Source organism: Engraulis encrasicolus, chromosome 12, assembly GCF_034702125.1.
Source record: "Engraulis encrasicolus isolate BLACKSEA-1 chromosome 12, IST_EnEncr_1.0, whole genome shotgun sequence".
Taxonomy (NCBI): domain Eukaryota; kingdom Metazoa; phylum Chordata; class Actinopteri; order Clupeiformes; family Engraulidae; genus Engraulis; species Engraulis encrasicolus.
In genome coordinates, this window is record NC_085868.1 from 37,231,275 (window position 1) to 37,256,278 (window position 25,004).

The 25,004-nt window shown below is 44.2% G+C and overlaps 1 protein-coding gene across 1 annotated transcript in view; it reads left to right on the top strand.

The window, feature by feature from the left end:
* The window catches only part of gtf3c3 (general transcription factor IIIC, polypeptide 3), a 19,074-nt gene extending 11,968 nt beyond the window's left edge, over positions 1 to 7,106 (top strand). The window contains exons 12-17 of the mRNA XM_063211896.1: positions 2,030 to 2,255; positions 3,470 to 3,524; positions 3,903 to 4,038; positions 5,160 to 5,284; positions 5,972 to 6,124; positions 6,831 to 7,106. Of these exons, the coding sequence (XP_063067966.1) occupies positions 2,030 to 2,255; positions 3,470 to 3,524; positions 3,903 to 4,038; positions 5,160 to 5,284; positions 5,972 to 6,124; positions 6,831 to 6,953 (818 nt within the window). The 3' untranslated portion in view covers positions 6,954 to 7,106. The remainder of the gene's footprint in view (positions 1 to 2,029; positions 2,256 to 3,469; positions 3,525 to 3,902; positions 4,039 to 5,159; positions 5,285 to 5,971; positions 6,125 to 6,830) is intronic.
* The last annotated feature ends 17,898 nt before the right edge of the window (positions 7,107 to 25,004 follow it).

Here is a 25,004-nt window from a genome sequence, read left to right on the forward strand (position 1 = left end):
TACTCTGTATTCCCCCACACTCTTCTTTCACACTCTTCACACTCTACTTTCTATGCATGTCCTCTTTGTAACACCACTTTGGATGGAAGCGCCTGCTAAATGTAATGTAATGGGAGCATGTGTTATTATTCCATTTCACCTGATGTGAATGGCAATGTCAAATTTTGTTTATTAAGGGCAATGCTATTTGCTAGCCCTTTAGCAGGACCTCAACCACTCACAGCATTTGCCCTCCTTTTTTCTCTAGTCATCCTCTATTGCTGACATCGATGTCTGTCTGTCTGTCTGTCTGTCTGTCTGTCTGTCTCTCTGTTTGTCTCTCTGTCTGTCTCTCTGTCTGTCTGTCTGTCTCTCTCTCCCTCTCTCTCTCCCTCTCCCTCTCCCTCTCCCTCTCTGTCAGCCTTGTGTGTGGGAGACTTAGGTGCATCTTGATGTCGCAAATGAGGATGTCCATAACCAATCATGTCATGTTTCCTTCAGAAAACGTCTGTCAATTCATATGAGCAAATTCGATTGAAATGACAACTTCCTGTAGCCTACACCAGTCTGTATTTCCTCTCTCGCTCTTACTCTCTCTCTCTTTTTCTCTCCCACTCCCTCGCTCTCTCCCTGTGTGTGCGTGTGTGTGCGTGTGTGTGCGCGTGTGTGTTCGCGTGTGTGTGTGCGCGTGTGTGTGTGCGTGTGTTTGCGTGTGCGTGCGTGTGTGTGTGCGTGTGTGTGCGCGTGTGTGTTCGCGTGTGTGTGTGCGCGTGTGTGTGTGCGTGTGTTTGCGTGTGCGTGTGCGTGTGTGTGTGCGTGTGCGTGTGTGTTTGTTTGTTCAACCCTCCTCTCATTGGTAAATCCAGTGTGTTTTCTCATAAGGACGGGTGGCAGATGCATATAGACACACATTCACACACCCAGAGAGACACTCAAATACACACTGCTTTTCTCTCCGCCTCCATTTACCTCTGCTGTCTGGCAGGCAAGTCAAGCGTGCTGTCTCGTGAGGACTGGTGGCACACACACACACACACACACACACACACACACACACACACACACACACACACACACACACACACACACACACACACACACACACACACACACACACACACACACACACACACACAGATTTTTTCTCTCTCACATTCTTCCTCTCTCTCTCTCTCTCTCTCTCTCTCTCTCTCTCTCTCTCTCTCTCTCTCTCTCTCTCTCTCTCTCTCTCTCTTTCACTCCACACTCCTCCATCATTTCCTCCTCTCTGGTAGCTGCTATCATAGAGGACTGGTGGCAGATGTATTCTGCTTCTCTCTCTCACCCCTCCTTGTCCCTCCCCCCTCTCTCTGCTTGGTAAATCCAGCATGCTGTCCTGTGAGTACTGGTTGCAGATTTACACACACACACACACACACACACACACACACACACACACACACACACACACACACACACACACACACACATTCATAGAGTATACACACCCACACTGTCATCATCGTCCACACCCCTCCGTTCTCTGATTCAATCACTCTCTCTTGGGCTACTTTCTTCGACTCATTGACTCTTTCTCACCTGGCAGCTAAATCCAGCATGCCGTCTCGAGAGGGCTAGTGTCTGATGCACACACACACACACACACACACACACACACACACACACACACACACACACACACACACACACACACCATTTCCCCTCACACACTCATCCCTCTCTCCTCTCTCCTGTCCCTCTCACCCTCTCTCTCCTCTCTGCTAGGTAAATCCAGCGTGCTGTCTCGTGAGGACTGGTGGCAGATGTGTACACGCACACACACACACACATCATTTCTCTCACACACCATCTCCCTCACCCTCCATCCCTCTCTCCTCTCTCCTCTCTCCTGTCCCTCTCACCCTCCATTTCCCTCTCTCTCCTCTGCTAGGTAAATCCAGCGTGCTGTCTCGTGACGATTGGTGGCAGATGTGCACACACACACACAAACACATAATTTCTCTCACACACCATCTCCCTCACACACTCATCCCTCTCTCCTCTCTGCTAGGTAAATCCAGCGTGCTGTCTCGTGAGGACTGGTGGCAGATGTTGCTGCGCTGTATTAGCATCCTGTGTGAGCGGCGCCGCTTCGGCGAGGCGGAGCTGATGGTGGACTCCTCGCTGAGTTACGACACCTTCTACGACGAGCGCATCAAGCGCAAGGAGCTGGGCTACCTGGGCCTCTCCACCGCCTTCCTGGACCGCAATTACACAAAGGCCTACGACTACATCAGGTATCCTGTTTGGATTATTATTATTGTAGCTGACTTCACTAAGGCCTACGACTACATCAGGTATCCTGTTTGGATTATTATTATTGTAGCTGACTTCACTAAGGCCTACGACTACATCAGGTATCCTGTTTGGATTATTATTATTGTAGCTGACTTCACTAAGGCCTACGACTACATCAGGTGTCCTGTTTTACACTATTACTGTAGCTGACTTCACCAAGGCCTACAGGTACGACTACATGATGGTTGTATCTCAAAGTCAAGGATCCTGGCCTTGCTAGGACGTGAAACGCCCAGGTGTCCTGTACAGATCATTATTGTTGTAGCGGACTTCACAACTTGGGCCTATGGTGACATGAGGTTCCTGTTATACACCGTTACTGTAGCGGACTTCTCCAACACCTACGACCACATCAGGGGTGCGTTTCTCGAAACCATAGTTGTTAGCCAGTTAGCAACTTGGGTAGTTGACAATGGGACATTGCATAGCAAACAACAAAGTAGCTAATGTAGTTAGCAACTACGTTTTCAAATGCACCCAGGTGTCCTGTTTGGATCATTATTGTTGTAGCTGACTTCACTAAGGCCTATGGCTAAGGCTACATCGGATTTCCTGTTATGATTATTATTCTAGCTGACTTCACTACATCAGGTGTCCTGTTTTACACTATTACTGTAGCCGACTTCACAAAGGCCTACGACAGCAGCATGCTGCTTATATTGTTATTGTAACTGACTTCACCAATGCCTATGACTCCATGTAAGGATGTAAGAGGATGTTTGTTGTTTTCAAAAGAGAAAATACCCACGGTTTAGTGTTAGATCGTTAAGAGTTCTCAATTGCTTAATAGGTCTATTACGTTATAGGCATAGCAGAATGCTAGCGCTTTGTGGGCAACTAAAACTCCTCCTGTTAAAAAAAAAAACTTAATCATGTTCCTTTGTAGAGTATTACTGTATCTGACTTCAACCAGATCTATGACTACATCAGGCTACATATGTTATAATGACATTGATGTTTTGAGGGAGGAAACCAACGCACACCAGAGGTTTCGAGGTGCAGGTAGCAGGTGCAAGATCAATTTTGTAGAAGAAGGTACCGCACACTCTTGTCCATCGTGCTGCAATTTATTGACAAACAACGTTTCGGCCCGTATGGCCTTTCTCAAGTTTTTGATGACATTGATGATCACAAACATTGCGTGTGTTGGCAGGCTGATGCTGATGACCACTGTGGATCGGCCGCAGTTATGGAATGTCTTTTGCCAGGTGACGCTGCACTCTCTTCCTGTCCCCTCACTCTCTCATTCATTTCTTCATTCATTCCCTTGATTCTTTCATCCGTTCATCACTCCTCCTTCACTCCTTCCTGTAGAACGTCTTTTGCCAGGTGATGGCAATACTCATTTATTCTGTCATACATTTGTTCATTACATTTAGCAGACACTACTGAAGACCTACTGAATATCAAACAATATGTGTGGATGTGTAGAATATATAGGACACGGAGGTTTAGTTTATGAAAAGATTTTCTTTTTGTTTGGTTTCATACAATACACATTTTTTAGTGCATTTAGTTCATTCATTCATTCATTTACTCATTCACTCAGTGTATTGACATGCTTTCTGTGGACTGTCTTTTCCTAGGTGACTCTGCAATCTCAGGATGTGCGCCATCATCGCTTCTGCCTGCGTCTCATGCTCAAGAACCCCGACAACCTGGCCCTCTGTGTGCTCAATGGACATGCCTCGCTAGTGTCTGGGAGCTTCAAGCATGCCCTCGGTACACACACACACACACACACACACACACACACACACACACACACACACACACACACACACACACACACACACACACACACACACGCTGCAACATGATCTCCAAAAATTCTGTGCTCCTGGACACGGATGTTAAGGACACAAAATCTGTGTCCAGGAGCACGGATTTTGCCAAAATTCTGTGCTCCTGGACACTGAATTATTTTCCGTGATGGGCACACAGAAATGCTCTCTCTATGCTCCCACAGCTCTATGTTTCCACATACTTGTGTTTTCTCAGGATTTTTTACATTTCAAATATTTTTCTCAAAAAAAACATTTCTTACTGACAGGTTAGGGTTAGGGATTGTTTTGGTCTGGGCACAGCTAGTTTTCTTTCATTCATTATATGAATTTGATAGCCTAGCAACCAACTGGAAAAGGTATTTCTCAAAAATATGTCTTTAATGACAGGTTAAGGTTAGGGAATGTTTTGGTCAGGGCACAACTTAAATTGCTATAGCATTATTTTGTTTAGGATTCGCATTTGGTATGTATTTTCTAATGATAGAGTTAACACAGTGCTGTGGTAATAGCCTATAGAAAGCACTTCCATGTCCAGGAGCACGGAAAACAATTCCGTGTCCAGGAGCACGGAAAACAATTCCGTGTCCAGGAGCACGGAATTTAGGCAAAATCCGTGCTCCTGGACACGGATTTCGTGTCCTTAACATCCGTGTCCAGGAGCACGGAATTTTTGGAGATCAGGCTGCACACACACACACACACACACACACACACACACACACACACACACACACACACACACACACACACACACACACACACACACACATGCACACACACACAAAGACACATGAAAACACACACTGTACATACATACAGACAGAACACCCACATTATTGCATCTACCCTATCTCCCCATCACTCTTTTTACTATGTTGCATAGTTGAATAATAACTGCTGCTATAATCGTGCAATTATGATGTAAGAAGCTGCACATCAGTATAAAATGCACTCTGGAGTGAAGATGTTGTTGGTGTTATCTTCTCTTTTGCTCTCTCTCTCTCTCTACCTCTCTCTCTCTCTCTCTCTCTCTCTCTCTCGTTCTCTCTCTCTCAGGCCAGTACGTGCAGGCATTCCGCATGCAGCCGGATAACCCTCTCCACAGCTTGTGTGTGGGCCTAACCTTCTTCCACATGGCCTCGCAGAAGTTTGTCATCAAGCGCCACTCGCTTGTCATGCAGGTGTGTGCTCCTCCTGCTCACAACATTGTCTTGTCATTGACCTCTTATCACAGAGTTAAGAGTTTAGTTGGTGACTGTGTGTTCTTGGAACGTAATCAGTAAGTTGGCTGGTGAAAGAGAGCGGTCATTGTCGAATTGATGCACGTCTGTCAAATCTGTGCCAACTTGGAATAATAGAAATATAGAATTAATGATGGCGGTTAAATTTGTGAAAAATGATTGATGGATAATGGGTGAAAATTAATTTATTGGAAAGTGCATAGCTACACTTGAAAAGATCTGGGAAATCTGGGAAAGTGGAAAGGGAACTGGAGCATTCTTCTAAATGATTCTAATTTTGACGAAATTCGTGTAAAAACACACTTTTCAAGGATTTGGCTAAATTCGCCCATCCACTGCCATTCAAAATGTCAAGCATATTGTGCCACTTGTAGAGAGGTACTTGTGCACAATCCCTGGTGCTGAACAAAAAAGATTACGTATTGTTTGAAAAAAGGTTCGCACACTCCTTTGAATTTTTTTTCTTGAAGTTATTTTTTCATCTTTTTATTTATTCATCCATTGGCAATGACGTTTCGCGAATTTTGCAAAAGCAGAGCAGGATTTTCAAACGTTGGGGCGTTTGATGCACCCCCCAAATTAAAAATAAAATCAATCAATGATGTTTTTGTTTGTGTTCCCCTGTAGGGTTTCTCGTTCCTGTGGCGCTATGTGGAGCGTCGGGGTGAGTGCCAGGAGAGTCTGTACAACGTGGGACGAGCTCTGCAGCAGCTGGGCCTCACGCACCTGGCCATACACTACTACCAGGAGGCCCTCAAGCAGCCAGCGCCAACACTGGAGGTACGCACGCACGCACGCACGCACGCACACACACACACACACACACACACACACACATACACACGCACACACACAAACACATTTTATGTACTTTATTTGATTCCACATAACAAGTTAAAATCAATAGGAACCAAATATGATGAATAATCCAACAACTATTTTGACCACACACACACACACACACACACACACACACACACACACACACACACACACACACACACACACACACACACACACACACACTTGCACATTTCACCATACTGCTATCAGGAGGTCCTCAAACATTCACCGTCATCATTGGAGGTACACACACACACACACACACACACACACACACACACACACACACACACACACACACACACACACACACACACACACACACACACACACACACACACACACACACACACACACACACACACACATTTGAGGTCTTTTACACCAGCATGGTTCCACAGGTTTTAAAGTTCTGCGGAACAGTTTTGTCTCTTTTTTTTTTGTCTTCACACCAGCTCTGGTTCCTCCTAAGTAACCTATTAAGATTTTGGAACTGTCTGCTGTGTTTCCGATCTTTCAAAGTCCGGTTCTGAATTTTTTGCATCCTGTTTTCCAATGTGCACTACTGAACTACTCAGAAACTGAAGTTTGTCATGGGAAAGCAACCTGTAATATTCTTCTCGCCATTCTGTTTTCTTCAAAGGGTATTGATGATGACCAGTTGGACCTGCGACGAGAGATCGCCTTCAATCTGTCTCTCATTTATCAGTCCAGCGGCAACATGGAAATGGCCAGGCATTTGATATACACTTACTGCACCATCTAGCTCAGCTCCCGATTCCAAAGACACTGTACAAGTGAACATTATTCATCCAAGGTCAAAGATTGTATTTTACAGTTTCTGTATATTTTGTAAAGTATTTTTTTGTGTTTTGAAATAAATGTCTTTGATATTAAAATGCATTCATTGTTTATACCATTCCTTATGCATTCATTGTTTATACCATTCCTTGACTAATTTGCCTTTCTCGCAGTGAGATTAAACATGTTCCGTTTTGAAGCCAAACAGGTAAATGACTACCAATGTCAATGGCGTGTCATTCATGATGTGTGTGCTGGGAAGGATGGTTGGAGTGGAAATGCACCATGAATGTATACATTTACTTTTGACACCTCTGCTTTATCTGAGGAAGGCACCATTTCAACATTTCGAGATGCCTATTGTTAGACAGCTGCTTTTACAAAACCCCACCACGAGGAGTCAGCGTGGGGCTCTCAGACACATTGACATGATGATGGTTAGTGGCAATGACTCATGCCAAAACTGTACCTAAATAAACACACGGTGAACTGATGTTACTGTAATCTCATAGTCATGTCGTTGATGCAAGCCTACCTGGTTTACGCATTTGGAGCCATGGCAGGGTTTGGTGTCGTGTTGACGTTTGAGATATAAACAACACATTTTATTGTCATGTGAAGCCTAATTGGGTAATCATTTTTTAAGATAGTATAAGCCTAAAGATCGTTTTTTATCACTTTTTCATGTGTTCATCAGAGACTGTCACTTGTGTGGGAAGAATTGACATAAGACTTACAAATGATGGCCTAAAAAAAACTATTTGGGCAGGGGTTGTATGTTACAACATCGTTCTGCATATAATTACGTTCCCCCCTTTCTCTCTCGCCTCTGTCCCTTTCTGAAACAAACGCCATTCTACGGACTCTGGTTTACATCAGCGTAAAAGAAGCCACTGCTGCTGATGCTTACGGTCAAAACAATATTAGACCCTAGCCTACACCACCACAGCCGCAGACGGCGCTGAAGTGTGGCCTGCGCTCTCGCCATATTCTAACGGATTTAGTCAAACTGTGCTTGGATACTTTCGTGCGTCCTGGGCTTGTATTTCGCCTTTAATGTCCCCCTATTCGCAGTTGCTATAGAACTAGAACTAGTCACACTATCAGCGTGCGCTCGTGAGATGGTAAAAAAGTGCACACAGACGAGGAGCTGCTGTTGTCACAGAGGCGGAAACAATCTAGCGGATATGGGGGTCTTCTGAATAAATAAGAAATGAGATCTCAATCCAGACTGGCACGGCAAATGGCAGGAAGCAATTCCAAGGCACGCAGAAAACGTCGCAGTCTCGGCACAAAACAACAACCAAATAATGATCAACCGAAGTAAAGCGCCAGTACCCGTGTCACGAAGAAGCTGTTTTTAGGCGGAGGCGTGAGGAATACGAGCTGCCGCGGAAGAGGGCTGAATCTCGGCTGGAATCCACGGACAGGCAGGCCGTGGCCCTCTCCATTTACGTGCACATTACAGCACATTACGATTTCTGAAAGAGGACATTCTTGGCAGACCCTTAACCAAGAACCAGCAACCAAGGTACACCAGTTTGTTCTTTTGCGTTACCGCTGTTGTGCGTTTTGGGTATGTTTAAGTTCCCCGGGTAGCCGTTCCACATGCATTTCTGGTTTATTTAGGTTGCATGAGTCGTCGGTGGCTAGTGGCTGTGGTGAAACTGCGTTAGCTGTGGAATGATTTGTGGCGTGTATTAGGCTTCTGCGGTGGATGCTCTTAAAAAATACCACGGAACAGTGTCAACAAAGCAACACCAAACGCACAACCCAGTCCTTGTTCCTCTGTGCTTGTAAACACATTCATAATTTGTCATGCGTTTGCCCTACGGGACAGGGAATTCCCAAGGAAGGCTACAGGTTTTCATTGACTGACACCATAGAATATTGTTTTCTGTCTGTCAAAGTGGCCTATGTGCCAAGTTCAAGAACGGAACGAATAGCGCCAACCTCCCTCTAGGAATCCAGGTTTCAAAACAACGCATCGCCCTACCACCTTTTTTATTTATTTTTAGTAAACGGTGAAACGCAAATGGGTAACCTGCTCTTGAACAAAATAATACCTGTGACAAAATATTTGAAGGAAAAGGGACATTTCCTGGAGCGCGTTACCTCTTCATAAGCAACATATTAGGAAAGAAGAATGAAGGGGTAGCCTAATGGGCGTCAGTGGGTTAAGAGGGTGAATTAATCTCATTGTGATCCTGATGATCTGCAGACAATGGCTCTGATCCATATATCGATGACCTATCATATATGTGACAACCACACACAAAACCTTTCTTGTGTATCATGCTAATGATATCAAAATCAAGTGTGTCTATTGTAGCCTACAGTTGTAGGCCTATCTGGACAATTGTAGTAGGCCTATACAACAAAACATAGGCTACCCTATTTTTTGTCTAAAATGTGTTGTAGGCCTATGGCTGACATAGTAATCCCACCATTTATGTCTTTCCTGTTTAGGCATTAGTCCTAGCCAATAACAACGCTGCTCTACTGCCACACCTAAAAGAGTTGTTGAGCCAACATAAACGGTTCTGAACAAGTTTACATGTGGCCCACATGATGTGGGGCTGCTGCTTGGCTATTTGAAACAGAAAGTTTGTCTTCCTAGGCCTAGGCCTAATTTGCAGGACAGACTCATGGGTAAAACACTAAGGTGAATGTTTTTTTTGCCATGCTTGTTAACCTTTCCCTACCCCAGTTGTTGCATGTTTAATACAGTCCACTCATGAGCTTGAGGGACATAGTGAAGTGCAGCAGAAGGGTCCCACATGGCTCATTCAGTCATGGGCTATTTGGATTGGAATTGATAGAATTGGCCAGTGCATTTACCAATTCACTTACCCACTTCTTTATGAACAGCCCTTGTTCATCATTTTAGATTATAGCTAGAAAAGGTATTAAAGTATATATATGTTTTAAATATTTTGAAAGTCCCCCAATACAATAGCGGTCCTATGTGTTGACAAGGTTCTGAGACCTTGTTGTGAGATCATGTCATTGTGTTGTGGCCAGAGTGACCCCTGCGTGTTTCCGTAGCGATTGGAAAGGAATGTCTGGGAAGGGGTGGGTGACCTCACCCTGATTTCCTTCTCCAAGGTCCACCAAGCATGCTGACCTCTGGGAACCTTAGGAGACTTTGGCAAGTAACAGTAGGAGCCACTTATCCCCCCCGCTTTCCATGTGCATACGATGCAACGTCCATGACACTTCCTCTGTGTTAATGTGTGTGGAATGAATTGAGATTGCCCGCACATGCACCTTTGCAAGGAGTCAAGAAAACATTATGCTTAATCAATGGATTTTACTGGTAAGGCATGGCAAGTTTATTTGTATAGCGCATTTCATACACAGGTGCAACTCAATGTGCAACTGAATGTCACCATATTTGTTTGTCGGTTTTACTTTTATTCAACTTAATGCAGAGATGTATGAAGTAGAAGTAGCTGCATTGTTACAGATGCAGTTACAACTCTATTAGTGTGAAATTACACAGTTGCGGCCAGTGTTGCCAGATTGGGCGGTTTCCAGTCCAATTGGGCTGCTTAGGATGGCCGTCTGCGGATAAATATGGCACTTGGGCGGGTTTTTCTGCTAATTTTTGGCCAGAGAAATCATTATTTACTTCACATTGGGCGGGATTTGGTGCTTCCAGGCGGGTTTTGAGCATTTTTGGGCTGGAAATGATCCGTCTCATCTGGCAACCCTGGTTGCGGCTACATGATATCATACTACGAGTATTGTAATTACATCCGTAACAGAACTTCTACTTAATACATCTCATAATTTATGCCTGTGTGTAGGTGAAAGGTATAGGGTTTCTCTGTGCTATTGTGAAGGCAAAATACAACTTGACTTGGGGCTGTGTCATCTGCCTTAAAGTCCTGACGCAAAAATAACTGTGTGGATTTTTTTGCTGTGTAGATGAGAGAGATGTTCTGTTGTAAAATACCAGGAAAATCAAAGAGAGAGAATGGACGATTAGCGTCAGACCTGATCTGTCATGTGTCCACAGCCAAACTTTAGAGATTTCAACACAGTAGATAGTAGTCATGGGTAATCGCTCGGTTAGGGCAGGGTTCCCCAAACTGTGGTGCATGCACACAGTAAAAACTGCAGTGTTAATGCAACACCAACAGAGTCGATTTAACACCTTCTAGAGTTTATTTGGTCCCAAAGCACTCTCTAAGTGTTGAATTAACACTGCATTTTTTACTGTGCACCTCTGGGGGTGCGCAGCCTGCCATAAGGGGGTGTGCGAGATAAATAGAGCAATGGTAGATCGGGCCTTTGTGAGTTTTTATCCAGCATGAATGAATTAATGAAGTAGTTTTTAATTGTATGGTGAATTGTATGAAGTGTAGTTTAACGGTAGGGACACATAGGAGGCGAAGCGAGAGAAGCTAAGAGAGGCGAAATTCAACCGCCATCATGTCGTCGCTGCGAATCAAATATAATGGAACAGTTATGTTGTTGATTTGATTGGGCCGCGGCAGGCAAATTCGCTCCTCATTTGCATAACATTAAACTTTCTTTAATAATTTCGCTTCGCTTCGCTCCTGTTTGCTTGCTTTCGCTTGCCATCGTCTCCCTCATAGGAATGAATGGCAAAGTTCGCAAATTCACGAGTATGTGTCCCTACCGTTACTCCTAGACTATTGAAAAAGAGGATTCCCCAAAAAAACTTTGCATAATGTGCAGTGAATGCGCAGTGAATCCTACTTACATGGCCATCAGCAGACAATAATATTCGTTTAGGGGGTGCTCGAACCACATTGAAATGTACAAGGGGGTGCGCAGGGGAAAAAGTTTGGGAACCGCGGGGTTAGGGCATTAGACTTGTAGCCCAAAAGTTACCGATTTGACTCCCTACCCACCAGGTTGGTGGGGGGAGTAATTAACCAGTGCTCTCCCCCATCCTCCTCCATGACTGAGGTACCCTGAGCATGGTACCGTCCCGCCGCACTGCTCCCTTGCGGCTTCATTGGGGACTGCCCCCTTGCGCGTGTGAGACATAAATGCAATTTCGTTGTGTGCAGTGTGCAGTGAACACTTGTGTGCTGTTGAGTGCTGTGTCACAATGACAATGGGAGTTGGAGTTTTCCAGTTAGGCTTTCATTTTCAGTACAGGAGTGTAGAGCCTTAGGTTGATGGCAAGGAGTCCAAACTTTTCGAGCAGTGCATAATTTTGCATTGCATTATGTTTAGACCTGTCTGTTATTTCCATCAGCAACGACGTGCCTTCGTTAAGGATGAAACAAGCCATTACAGGGTGGAAGTGGGGGGAGAGCTGAGTGTTTGGGGGTGGGGGTATTGTATGCATCTTACACAGGGACAGAAATAGCTGTGGAGTATGTTGAGTTAAGCATCTAGAAATAGCCACAGGGGAGGAAGAAACTATGTAAAATGAAAAACTTCCTTCCTCGATGGGCCTGGCTGTATCCATCCTCCTTTTCTGACACAAACATCCCTACACCTACCCCCTTCTTCATTCCTCCGTTACTGTTGTGCATACGTCATCCCTTCTTCCTCTTCTCTTCTCTTCTCCTCCTCTCTTCTACTCTCCGCTCCTTTACATCTTTGTTCTGGGGGTGTAGAGGTAATGGTAGCCTGGTGAAAGTATACGTTTTGTAATCACACTGTGTGTAGACATGCTGTGTACACATAGTATCAGGTGTTAAGTGGTGAAGATAAAGTTAAACATGCTTGAATAGTGGCAGTGGTGTGTGTGTGTGTGTGTGTGTGTGTGTGTGTGTGTGTGTGTGTGTGTGTGTGTGTGTGTGTGTGTGTGTGTGTGTGTGTGTGTGTGTGTGTGTGTGTGTGTGTGTGTGTGTGTGAGAGAGAGTGTGTGAGAGGTGTTGAGGTGTGGCTTGAGAATTTCAGAAGTTTTTGGTTCACAAACTCAAACATCCACGTCAATTATATCTGTTTGCGGCTGGATAAACTCTTGTCGAAAGGTGGATGAACTTGTTTGAGAGGCGGGTATTAACACTGTTTAGGCACGTTTACCCTCCACTCCAGCCCTGCTGAGCTTGTCCCCTCCATGACCGAGCCCCCCCATTGAGCTTGTTATCTTTGGGCAGCCTGATTAGGGGGGCGTATATAAACCCGGGTGGAGGTCTAGGCAGCAGGGGGGAGTTGGGCGTGAGAGTGTCCATGAATACCACGGGGAAAAAATGTAATACATTAGTATAGAATAAAATGGATTAGGATGCCTTCTGTTGTCGAGATACACATGTACAATTACATTAAAAGCAGGACCATGTCCAGTGCAGATATGTGTAAGCTTGTACCCAGTCCCAGCACCGTTATGTACCGAAGGGGACTGGGACTCAAGTATGAGACATTTTAGGGGTTCATTATTTACAAAATTACAACATTTGTGTAGCCTGTTTACTAGCATGTCTTTTACACGTTAAAGTTATACGTACCATCAAGCGTTCCTTTTGGTTTTAAATGTCATCAAGAAAGTGTGTTTTACTGCTCCTTCTCAGCCCTGGCCAGTTTAAAGACCTTACTCATTGGGCCTTTCAGTGATGGGGTAGACAGAGGACATCCATGTGTCAAAGTGTAATACAGAATAGTTATTGTGAACACACACACACACACACACACACACACACACACACACACACACACACACACACACACACACACACACATGCACACACTTAACACAATCAACAGGTGCTGTTGCCAATGGTATCTGTAGCGCAGCGTGAAGAGATCAGTGCTTAGGTCAGCGCAGTGCAAGTATGGCAGTGCATGGGCCTGGCAGGCCTGCTGGAGATCCAGACATGCATGACTCACCATTTTAAACGTCTCCAGCTGAGGCTGGCATTTGCCCAGCCACCCCCCCCCAGCAAACATGGACGCCACTGTTAGCCTCCAAAACATCCTGCATACTACACTGTTTTATAAGGTAGAGTCAGAGAGAGACCCCCATGCTGTTGTGTTGGTCGTCAATATTAACTGGCCTTACTACAGTATACTATATCAGTTCTCAACCTGTTTTGAACAAATGCCCCCCTAGCCTCATCATGAGCCTCCATGCGCCCCCTTGACCATCTCATAAGCCTGCCAACGCCCCCCTTAGCGTCTCTGCACACTGTATTTGCTCCCAGTTTTTATTGCAATGTTTCAACCTGTGAGGTCTTCACCAGGTGTCACAGATTCGCACAGGCTGGTCATGCTATGCTAGTGTTTTGTGCTCTTGCAGTATTTCTCCATGTGTGGTCCGTAAAGAATTTGAAGTGGTCAGCGAGCTTTTCAATGAGCATTATAGATTTGTTACGATGTTGTTTGCTTCCAACAAGGCCTTATTGATATGATCGTAAGACGGACCTAATTCTGTAGGGCCTTGATTTTGCTTTAACACATGACTTGGTAGTCATTTCACACAGACAGTAGTTACACATGTATTAATGGTTAACAAATGCACCCTATTCTAAAGTGTCACAGACATTTTTCTGATGATTGCAGCTGTGGTTTTTTGGTTTGTTGTTGTGGTGGCTGCTGAATTCAGTAGCACATCTTGAAAACACACCGCAAGGTTGACACTGTCATCTATTAATAGCCCCAAACCACCACCCAGCTTTATATCTTATCAGAAGAGTGGGTGCACAGACTTGCTGTGTGGTGCAGTAGGTGTAAAAGGTTTCTTTTTTTATTAAGGTCTGACCTCTGGATCTGTCTATACATGGAGGATTCTACCAAGAAATGCGGCAGGAAAAAAACAAGAGCTGGTTGACAGTTGTTTACACATACCAGAAGCATTTGGAGCTGACCCATTTCAGAAATACTTTTCCACACTGATATCTTCTGTAAAGATATTGGTCTCAGACTGTTTTAGATATTTCACTTCTGCTTTTTTGAATACTGGGAACTAATATCTTTTTTTTTTTTTCTTCTCTAGAGCGCTTCAGTTCAAAGTGATTTGTGTCAGAATGATGTTATGACTTGGGAGCGAATCGTGACAGAGAAAGAGACTTTGAAGTGATTTTCCGGCGTTTTTTTTTTTCAAGTGGTTGCTGGATTAAAGAACAAGCCAGCCTGTGTCATCTCTCAAAGCAAAGGCTGTGTCTTTAAATTTGGCCTCGTAACGCTATAAATAATACAATGGTGCTGCTGCCTGGCCGTCTATGTTCTGCAGCACAGTCTAGAGTCTACACATCAAAATGGAGCCTGAAGTACACAATAAAAAATGCACTCGGAGAGTCGATTTAACATCATCTCGAGTGTATTTGGCAACAGAATGTTCTCTAAGTGTTGTTTTACTGTGTATTGAAGGTGTGGGTCTCATCACGTGATTCAAGCTCTGCTGGTGCTCCCTGGTGTTGGGAGTGGTGTTGTGCTTAGCATGAAAACCTTGTTGAACGTCTGTCATGTCAAATTAAGTCACGTCATTTCATTAATAGGAGAATTCCTACCAATTTCAACATGCAGTTGGATTGCTCATGCTACCCTTAACTTGTCAGTATTCAATGATGCAAGATTTGTTTTTGTTCAGCCCCGTCCGAGACCCTGGCCATTCTAATGAGTGCATGGTTTGTTTAAATAAAGTCTCAACATCCACCAAATGTGTCTGCTGATGTTGTTTAAGAATTTCTAAATGTAAACAATCCATGGTAGGTATTTTTTTTTATTTTTTTTTTATCTCCAATCCCCCCCTTTGTAGGACTGCAATCACGACAGTGACTTTATTTAGATGACATCAGGGATTCTTTTAAAAAGTACTTGACAGCAGCTCATCATGAACTACAGGCGCAGTAATAAACATTCATGGCCTCTTTAGTCTCACAGTACTGTAGGTGCCATTAACAGGATCAGTGTAATAATGACACTCGCTCATAACTCACCAGTGGCAAAGCACAGTTTGATTTGACCCGGGACCGGACGTGGCTCAAACGCCTGGAACGCTGACTGTTACACTGTTGTTGGGCTTTCGCTCAGGATCTCTGTTGCTGTTTCTTATCGCTTAGTAAAAAACATTGACAGGGTAATCTAATGTTTGGCTTTCTTATCCCATTTTAGCCTGATGCTGCGTACGTTGTTTGACCTTTGGCGCCTGTAGGGACATAGTATACGCTACATGCAAGCACTTGAGATTTGAGCTTTTTTATTGAAAATGTGGGTATGTTAGAGCTGAAGGAACACATTCTAATGCAACATATTTCAATGTTTTTATGTGCTGAGATGGCTGAGATATTTAGGTTTGGTGACACTTTATTTTAGGGATACATCTATTGTTTAGCCGGATCACACCGCACTCTCGATTAAAAGGTGCCAAACATAAACAAAAACTGTGTAAAATTGAAAGAAAAATGTCTGCACACTTAAATCCCCTTTGTGTTCTTTTTAATAGGCCAAGGGATACATCTATTAGCACTAATACTTACAATGTCCCTGTGTAAGTAACTTGTAAGGCATGTACAAAGCAAAATCAAACATTTGTTAGGCATGTATTCGCAAATGTCTTGTTCATGCCCAATAAGGGATTTATTACCCATTTAACCTTAGTAAGGACCTAGTAGGTCTTAGCGTTTGCTTAGTGCATGCCTTACAAGTTACTTATGCAGGCATTAACATTGTATGTATTAGTGCTAATAGATGTATCCCTAAAATAAAGTGTACCTTAGGTTTTAATAGGCAGAGTGCACCTTTTCCCGAAAAGGGCTTAGGCATTCAGCAGACGTTTTTTGCAGGTGCCTCAGGCTAAAATGGGTTAACATACCATTGCAGCCAATATCTGCACGTTAGATCAATTTATGGAGTTGCAAAGGGATTTTCCAATAGAGGCCATGACAGAGTTGAGCAAGGACAACTCTGAGTCTACATGTTGTTGGTTTGTCCCATTGTGACTTCTCCTCTTTCATTGAATTGCGGTAGGGCACTGAGTTACCATGCCGGCGACCCGGGTTCGATTCCAGACCAGGTCATTTGCAGATCCTTCCCCATCTCTCTCTCTCTCTCTCTCTCTCTCTCTCTCTCTCTCTCTCTCTCTCTCTCTCTCTCTCTCTCTCTCTCTCTCTCTCTCTCTCTCTCTCTCTCTCTCTCTCTCTCTCCACTCATTTCCTGTCTCTCCACCATGGTCCTGTCAAAAAAGTTATTTAGTTATTTTATTTAGAATATTCACATTGTATATCTAGCCCCAAAAGGGCCAGCTTACATCATATGTCGTCTGCCCTGAAATAGCCCATATGCTGTAGGTCGAGCTCCCCCAGTGGGAAAGTTTATCAAGTCAAGGACGTGTTGTGGCTACAGGATTTACAGCTGTAATTGTGTTGTTAATTGGTGAGATGGTACAAAAACGATCTATTGGTTTGCCTTTGTCGCTGTTTAGTAAAGGAATGTGAAAAATGGGGGTCAGTTAAAATGTCAATGTAGACTTTGAGCGTTTTTACAACACACCCTGGGATCGCATCAATACATTTTAGTGCCGGTGTCTTCAGCATAGCTCCCCTGATGGCTGCCTCTGACAGATTGTTCTGTGCTGACCTTTTGCTATGGACGAGAGCTGTGAATTCAGGTGTGCTGCTCGACCCGTGTTTGACTTATGTAGCTGGGGCTGTGAACATTGCAATGCCACACACACACACACACACACACACACACACACACACACACACACACGCACAGACACACACACACAGACACACACACATACAGAGTACCGCTGACAGGGGGGGGAAACGGGACAATTGCCGTGGGTCCAGGTAGAGAGGGGTCCTAGAATTGGTCCCCCATTTCATTGTATGTATTGAGAGAGGGGGCCCATTCAGATGAATTTCGTCTTGGGCCTGGCATAAGCTGTCAGCAGGCCTACACACACACACACACACACACACACACACACACACACACACACACACACACACACACACACACAGAAACACACACACACACATTCACACACAGAAACATAACAAAACGGTAATGCTAATCTTGTGTACTCGTTCCGTGTCTGCTGTGCTCACACAGTGCCTGCTGCACTGCCCAGCGGAAAGCGGAAAAGGCAATGCATCCATCCATTTAGCCACTAATAAAGTCTCATAATGTCATTCAGCGGCTATAATTCCATTTGGGAAATTAGTTTAGCGGCAGTGTCCCTCGTCGGGTGACCCCTGGATCTGAATGTTTTCATTATGGTAATGAATGATCAGGTGGGATGCACCCAGGGAGCTTGTGCTTTGTCATGCTAGCTAGCGGTATTGTGGTTCTGGTATACTGTATGCAAAGGAGATGTAAAGTCTGTTGTCTTCCCTGATCAGTGAGGGTTACCACATCATCTTTATATAGAATAGAATAGAATAGAATGTACTTTATTTGTCATACAAGCATGAAATTTATCTTTATAGTATGATTAAGGATCATCAGATGATGCAGCATATTTTACTGTTAACACATACCAGGGAAGCTCTTGTATTTGGGACTGTTTAGTGGCTGGAAAAGTCTTAGTTGAAAAAGGCATAGTTAGTGGATGTGTAGATATAAGAGAGTGAGAGAGAGACTGACAGACAGCGAGAGAAAGTAAGAGAGAGAGAGAGAGAAAGTAAGAGAGAAATCATGTACATGTTCATACTAGGGATGGCACAAACCGCACCGAAAACCGAAACCGTACAATTCACACACATACCGAACCGAACCGTGCAATTCATGTAGGCCTACTGCCCAGAAAAATATGTAAAACAGAGATTCTAGGAGTATCTTATCCAGTCTCTCTGATTAAAACATTAGCGTATAAGACCAATCAGAGGATGACACAATTAAAATCGCACCATTTTCACATTATAACAACATACAAACCATATGTAGGATATTTAGTGATAAGTCCGATTCTATTAGCCAATTGAAAGAGGGCATTTGGAACGCTAAAAGCGCACATCAGCTGACGACAGTTAGCACAAGAGGCAGTTCTCAGACACATGCGAAAGGTCAAATTCAACTTGCGCATCATCACTTTATAACTGCTGCTCTATAAATATTGTTTAATATTCCCAGTGCAACATTTATCATGAACTAAAAAAAAGAACCGTAGAGAACCGAAAACCGTGACCTTGACACCGTGATATGAACCGAACCGTGAATTTTGTGAACCGTACCACCCCTAGTTCATACGCCTGTGTGCTGTATATTGTGGTAGCAAAAATCATTGTGTCTCGATAAACTGATAGTGTAACTGAATATGGAGAGAGAGCCATAGAAATAGAGAGAAAGGGATGAGGTGGGGCGAGCTCAAATGGCATAAAACTGAATGTTGTGCCTGTTTTTTTGTTTTCTTTTAAGAAAAACAGCAGTGTTATTTGATGGACAGATGTATAAGGAGAGAAAGAGAGAGTGATAGATAAGGAGAGACGGTGAGAGAGAGAGAGGGAGAGTGAGAGAAAATGAGGAATGATGTGCGGCCTGACAGAGATTACATTATTGCAGGGCATCTGGCACACAGTGTCTTAGGAACTGCCATGGCGCATAATTGTGTGTGTGTGTGTGTGTGTGTGTGTGTGTGTGTGTGTGTGTGTGTGTGTGTGTGTGTTTCAGACACGTAATCACAGGAAGGGGCCAAGGCCAATGCCCATGCATCCTGACCTGTGTGTGTGTGTGTGTGTGTGTGTGTGTGTCTGCCTGTGTGTGTGTGTGTGTGTGTGTGTGTCTGCCTGTGTGTGTGTGTGTGTGTGTGTGCGTGTGTCTGTGTGTGTGCGTGTGTCTCTGTGTGTGTGTGTGTGTGTGTGTGTGTGTGTGTGTGTGTGTGTGTGTGTGTGTGTGTGTGTGTGTGTGTGTGTGTGTGTGTGTGTGTGTGTGTGTGTGCCTGTGTGTGTCTGTGTGTGTGTGTGTGTGTGTGTGTGTGAATGAGGTCAAGCCCCTCTGTGACAAGAGTGATGACAGAGGGCCCAGGTTATGCCAGGATATCCCACAGTGTCTGTTCAACAAGAACAATTCTCACAACACTGCTGCCCCATTCAAAGTAGCTCTTCCTTTACGCCCACACAAGATCTTCGGTTGAAACTATTTTTAACGTGCGTGCGTGCGTGTGTGCGGGCACGTGCATGTGTGTGTGCATGTGTGTTTGTGGTTTTCAACCAGAAGGTCTGTATTTTGACATTGTGCATGCAAGTGGTTACTCTTCTCTCTTGATGTGGTTATTCTGATTTGCTGTCACAGCCGAAGAGAAAGTAACCCTGCGTCAACGAAAGTCAACAATGTGCAGAAGTTGTACAGAGGGATGTTCCCCTTGACCTGCCAGCTTTGTTTGGGAAGTTTCTTGACTACAATTGGCGTGTTCAGATTAGTTCCAGAGTAAATACCTCTACTGTACCCACACACACTTTCCACATAATATATGGTAGCATCAGAGATTCTTTAAGTATAGAGATATGCCAATGTAATAGGTTGCTATGGGCACCTAACATGACCAGGTTCCGGTCTGCCTAAAGGGACGTGTCATAATACTCCATGCATTGAATAGAACAGTCCTTAGGTCTGCCTAGGTCTGCCTAAAGGGGGATTTCCCCCCCCTCCACCTTGCAATAGTAGAACCCGGAAACAATGGGCCAATGGAGCCTCTATCTCTACTCTCTCTGGTAGCGTTCTATATAATAAAATGGTAGCTGTGGTAACTAGGGGTGTAAATCAGAGCCTTTGTGGTGATTCGATTCGATATCGATTTCTTAGGCCAGCGATTTGATTATTTTCGATACGACGGTGACCGCCGAAACATGTCAGGTAAAAGATAAAAACTTTTTTTTCATGTATGAAACAAAAGAAACTTGAAGATTTGATTTAACTCCTAGACATAACGAGTGTCATACATCTACTTAAGAAGGCTCCTTCAAATTCAAATCAACTTTTTTTTTTACTTTACATGTGTAATGTTAAATAAATAAACAAAAAAGCTGAAATATTTGCATGCATTTTATTTTAGGAACACCATTTTTACACTCTTTATTACATATATTAGGTATGTACACACACACACCATCAGGGTTGGGATATGGGTCAGAGCTTTGAGGGTTTTTTTTGTGCAGTGCTGGAGATGTGTTTGGCCTGATGTTTATAAATAGTCCAGACCCTCATCTGTGTATAAATAGGTGGCGGGCCGGGCAGAGAGTGGAAGAGATGCAGCAGGGGCCTCAGAAGGGCCGAAAAGGGAGATGGGGACATTTTTTTTAGGGGGGGGGTCCTTCTTTTAGAACACACACACACACACACACACACACACACACACACACACACACACACACACACACACACACACACACACACACACACACACACACACACACACACACACACACACACACACACACACACACCACCCTGCCTCTGAAGTCACCTTAACAGTAGTAAAGCAGTCTGATGAACCCAGCCATTCCTCAAAAACACCACAAGATCATTTGGGGAGCATCTAACACCCTCAAACCCCCAGCAACCAGCCCCAGATTGCACAGTGCTCGCTCACAGACACCACCAGTACAAAAATAAAATGACAACCCTGCTCTGCTGGGGTTTTGAAAAGCACACAGTGAAAATGCAATGCTAATTCAACACATTATGGAGTTGATGTAATGTCGTCCAGAGACTAATTTGGTGCCAGGATACTCTCTAAGTGTTGAGTTTTACTCTGCAGGAGCTGTTTTATTTTAATAGCACCATTGCAATGCTGGCTGACTTACGACTTACTTTAGACAGGTCACGACTCAGTGCAAGATATTAGTGTCAGTTCCAACTCGGCCCAGATCAGTGTGTGTGTGTGTGTGTGTGTGTGTGTGTGTGTGTGTGTGTGTGTGTGTGTGTGTGTGTGTGTGTGTGTGTGTGTGTGTGTGTCTTTTCTTCCACCTTGGTCTTCTGCTCTCTAGGCTGCAAATGAGACACAACTGCTGCAGTTGGCAGTTTGTGTCAGAGAGGGAGATGGAGAGTCCATCCGTGATGAGAGCAGACGAGACGAGACGCTGTCCCAGATTCTACTGTACAGTAGCTGCTAGAGATGAACTAGACCCCCCATACTCAAATAGCGGCTCGTGAGCCATCTTTTTTTGGCTGTCGAATAATTTTGAAAAATTTTTTAAAAAATTATTTTTTTTTTTGGTCCGATCGCGCTGTCGGCTCTTATTTTGAAATCGCGCCACAGACGCAATGAAGAAGCGTGCCGTGCCCCGCCCCCCCAGGCAGTTTCTCCCTCTTTGTGTCAGTCACTGCAGGCTCCGGACAGAAGCACCTAAGACGCTGGCATTAGACTCTAATGAGGTTGTGAGGTAGACTACAAGGGAAGGACTGTATCAGAGCCTGTAAATAAATTATTCACAAAGTTCTCTATGCATCGTTTTTGAAAGTAATGGTCCACATTTGATTGCAAACAGTGTGTTAGGACTTCGAATTGGTCTAGCAGTAGCTGTAGCTAGTTGCTAACACAAATGAAGGCAAACTGTGTTTGAACTCTGCTGGCAGCTAACTATTGGTAGCCTATTAAAAACGAATTGCTTAATAAACTTTTCACACTTTTAAACAGTCCCCAAATAGTTCGTTTGGAATGCAAAGACCCTCATAAGACTGCAAACAAAGTTATGAGCAACTTGACAATTTATTATTGGCTTTTGCATTTAATCAACATGGCATCAAATGTGCCATTTTCTTGTTGACAAAACCTGGTGTTCTCCTATCTATGTGTCCTCTTTGTTGGGTCCATTATTGCCTCTGATTCTCATTATGCATGTGAGAGCTGCATAAACAAAGTCATAATAAGCAACATGTGTTTGAAAAGTGTTATCTTCAGGCTTATTGGTTTTCTCACTAAGAAATAAATCTTTATGAACGTAGTCTGCAAATATAGGCTAACAGATAATCTTATGTCATTTAAAAAAAATACTGAAGGGTGGGTGGCAATGAGAGCAAGGCAGGCACCTCACCCCACAATGCAGGCCCTTTATGAGAGAAATGTTCTCCCATCCTGTCACTAGAAACTAAATATCTGCTGTGGGTGTGAGTGCGTGTGTATTGTGCTTACAAAGGACTTATCATGTTTTATTTTATTTTATTTATTTATTTTATCTATTTATTTATTTTTTGGGGGGGGGGGGTCGTGTCAGCCCGGCCCGGCCTGGCCCTTTATTGGGAGGAGTTTTGATAAAACTGGCCCTCTGGGACTTTTAATTGAGTACCCCTGCTCTATAGACTCAGCAGGAGGGGGGGGGGTCCTGATGACAAACTGGGGCATTCAGCAGTGTGTGTGTGTGTGTGTGTGTGTGTGTGTGTGTGTGTGTGTGTGTGTGTGTGTGTGTGTGTGTGTGTGTGTGTGTGTGTGTGTGTGTGTTTGGTGTATTTCGTCAAGTAGGTGCAGGTGTGTGTGTGTGTGTGTGTGTGTGTGTGTGTGTGTGTGTGTGTGTGTGTGTGTGTGTGTGTGTGTGTGTGTGTGTGTGTGTGTGTGTGTGTGTGTGTGTGTGTGTGTGTGTGTGTTTGGTGTATTTCGTCAAGTAGGTGCAGGTGTGTGTGTGTGTGTGTGTGTGTGTGTGTGTGTGTGTGTGTGTGTGTGTGATCAAGTAAGTGTAATGGGTTGTGTGTGTGTGTATGGTGTGTGTATGTTTCGGGGGTTGGTGTATTTCATCAATTAGGTGCTGGGGTTGGTGTGTAAGTGCGCTCTTGTGGGACATGTGTGTGCACGTGTGGGTTGTATCCCATCAAATACGTGCAGACATAATAAGGTCTTTTACTAAATCACAGCTTAATGAATCATTACTAGCGGTGCGGCGGCACAAAAGTGGTAATGCCACCAGCTCTCGAAAATGTTATTACATCACGGCTTCATTTATTACCGTATCATTATAGTCAAACGTGATTACATTATTCCTGGAAAGCTATTAGCTCCTCCTGAGCTTCTCTGTCTCTCCCTGTGCAGTTATTATTAGATTAGGGGCTAGCGTTTGATGTTTCCTTTCTCTTTCAATGTTTCATTTCGTTGCTATTCACACACTGACGTGTGGGAAGTGCTGCACAGTAAATGTCATGGTGTTAATTCAACAGTGAGAGAGTAGGACTCGCTCCATCCGTGTTAAATTTAGACTCTAGGTTTTTCTGTGTGCTTAGAATCCTGTTGATAATGCTGATGAGCGTTGTCATTCTGGATTCTATTGATTATGGATTCTATAGCCAAGTCGCCTAATTCCGCCCGTCTCCCAATTCCGCCCGCCTACTTATAAGTGATGATAGTTACTTATGTATCCACTATTTAAGTCAGGAATGGATATCGACATGCAGAGGCGATTCTAGGGTCGGGTGGGGCCCCAAGCGAAAACACAAAAGAATGAACATTTGAACCAAAATCGCCACTACTGTGGTAAAATGAGGGCTATTATTCACTATCTAGGGGCTTGGGGGCCCCAAGCGGCTGTCTGCCTTGCCTGGTGGCAAGATGCACCTCTGTCGACATGATACGGAGTTTGAATGCTTACAATTTGAAACGGTGATGATATTTAGCCTAAAACCGAGTCAAACGGCCATAAACAGCATTGTAATGAAGGGTGTCGTAACGGCAGCATGGAACTTTAATTTCACGACGACATTCTGGCTAAAAACTCGCCCTGGCCGCTTCCCTGTTTCGCTTTAGGACCAAAATTATTCAACCGTTTCCACAGTAACGACCAAACTAATCACAGTTCCTGCATCGGTAAAGCCAGGACTACAAGTGTGAACGAAATCAGCAAAATGGCATGAAGGAATAATAAACAGTAACGGAAATACCGACGTGACCTGAAATCAAGCGGGCGGAATTGGGAGCCTTTCGCGGGTGAATTGTGCTGAAACCAGATTGTGGACATGCTGGACGTTATCGCCAAATTACGATAGAAAGGGCTACCAATGTTAGCTAATATTGCTCATTACCTCATCTACACATGGTCAATTCTGGCAAGCTCCAGGGGCGGAGCTATAGGGGGGTCAAGCAGGGCATTTGCCCCTGGGCCCAGGGTCCTCCTGTATTGGTGGTGGGGGCCCTATTGTGACCATGGCAAGTCGTATGGAG